The 356-nt window shown below is 46.1% G+C and overlaps 1 protein-coding gene across 1 annotated transcript; it reads right to left on the bottom strand.

The window, feature by feature from the left end:
• Nucleotides 1-104: 104 nt before the first annotated feature.
• LOC103524037 (CAD protein-like) lies at nucleotides 105-350 on the bottom strand (the record flags this gene model as incomplete). The annotated part of the gene is made up of 1 exon (XM_008489043.1): nucleotides 105-350. A coding segment is annotated over one exon (246 nt), but the record flags the coding sequence as incomplete, so codon positions are not given.
• Nucleotides 351-356: the final 6 nt, after the last annotated feature.

Here is a 356-nt window from a genome sequence, read left to right as displayed (position 1 = left end):
CTGGCTTTCTCCTATCCTGTATTCCTTCTCTCTTCGATTTCGGGACGATAAGACCTTAGCAGTTACAGTTCCCTCTATTAAACCTCTTTAAAAATAACTCTTACCCAAGATCCGAGCGTTCTGTCTGTACAAATCCATGGCTATGTTGTTAGGCAGCTGTCCGCCCATACTCAGAATCACTCCCTCTGGGTTCTCGCTGTTATAAATGTCCATGACCACTTCGAACGAGATCTCCTCGAAGTAGAGACGATCGGGGATGTCGTAGTCTGTACTGACGGTCTCCGGGTTACAATTCACCATGATGGTCTTCTTCTTGAGACGGCGTAGCTCCTTGATACACCCTGTAGAAAAAAAAC

Source organism: Diaphorina citri, unplaced genomic scaffold (genome assembly GCF_000475195.1).
Source record: "Diaphorina citri unplaced genomic scaffold, Diaci psyllid genome assembly version 1.1 scaffold80414, whole genome shotgun sequence".
NCBI lineage: Eukaryota > Metazoa > Arthropoda > Insecta > Hemiptera > Psyllidae > Diaphorina > Diaphorina citri.
This window is presented reverse-complemented; position numbering and strand designations above follow the sequence as displayed.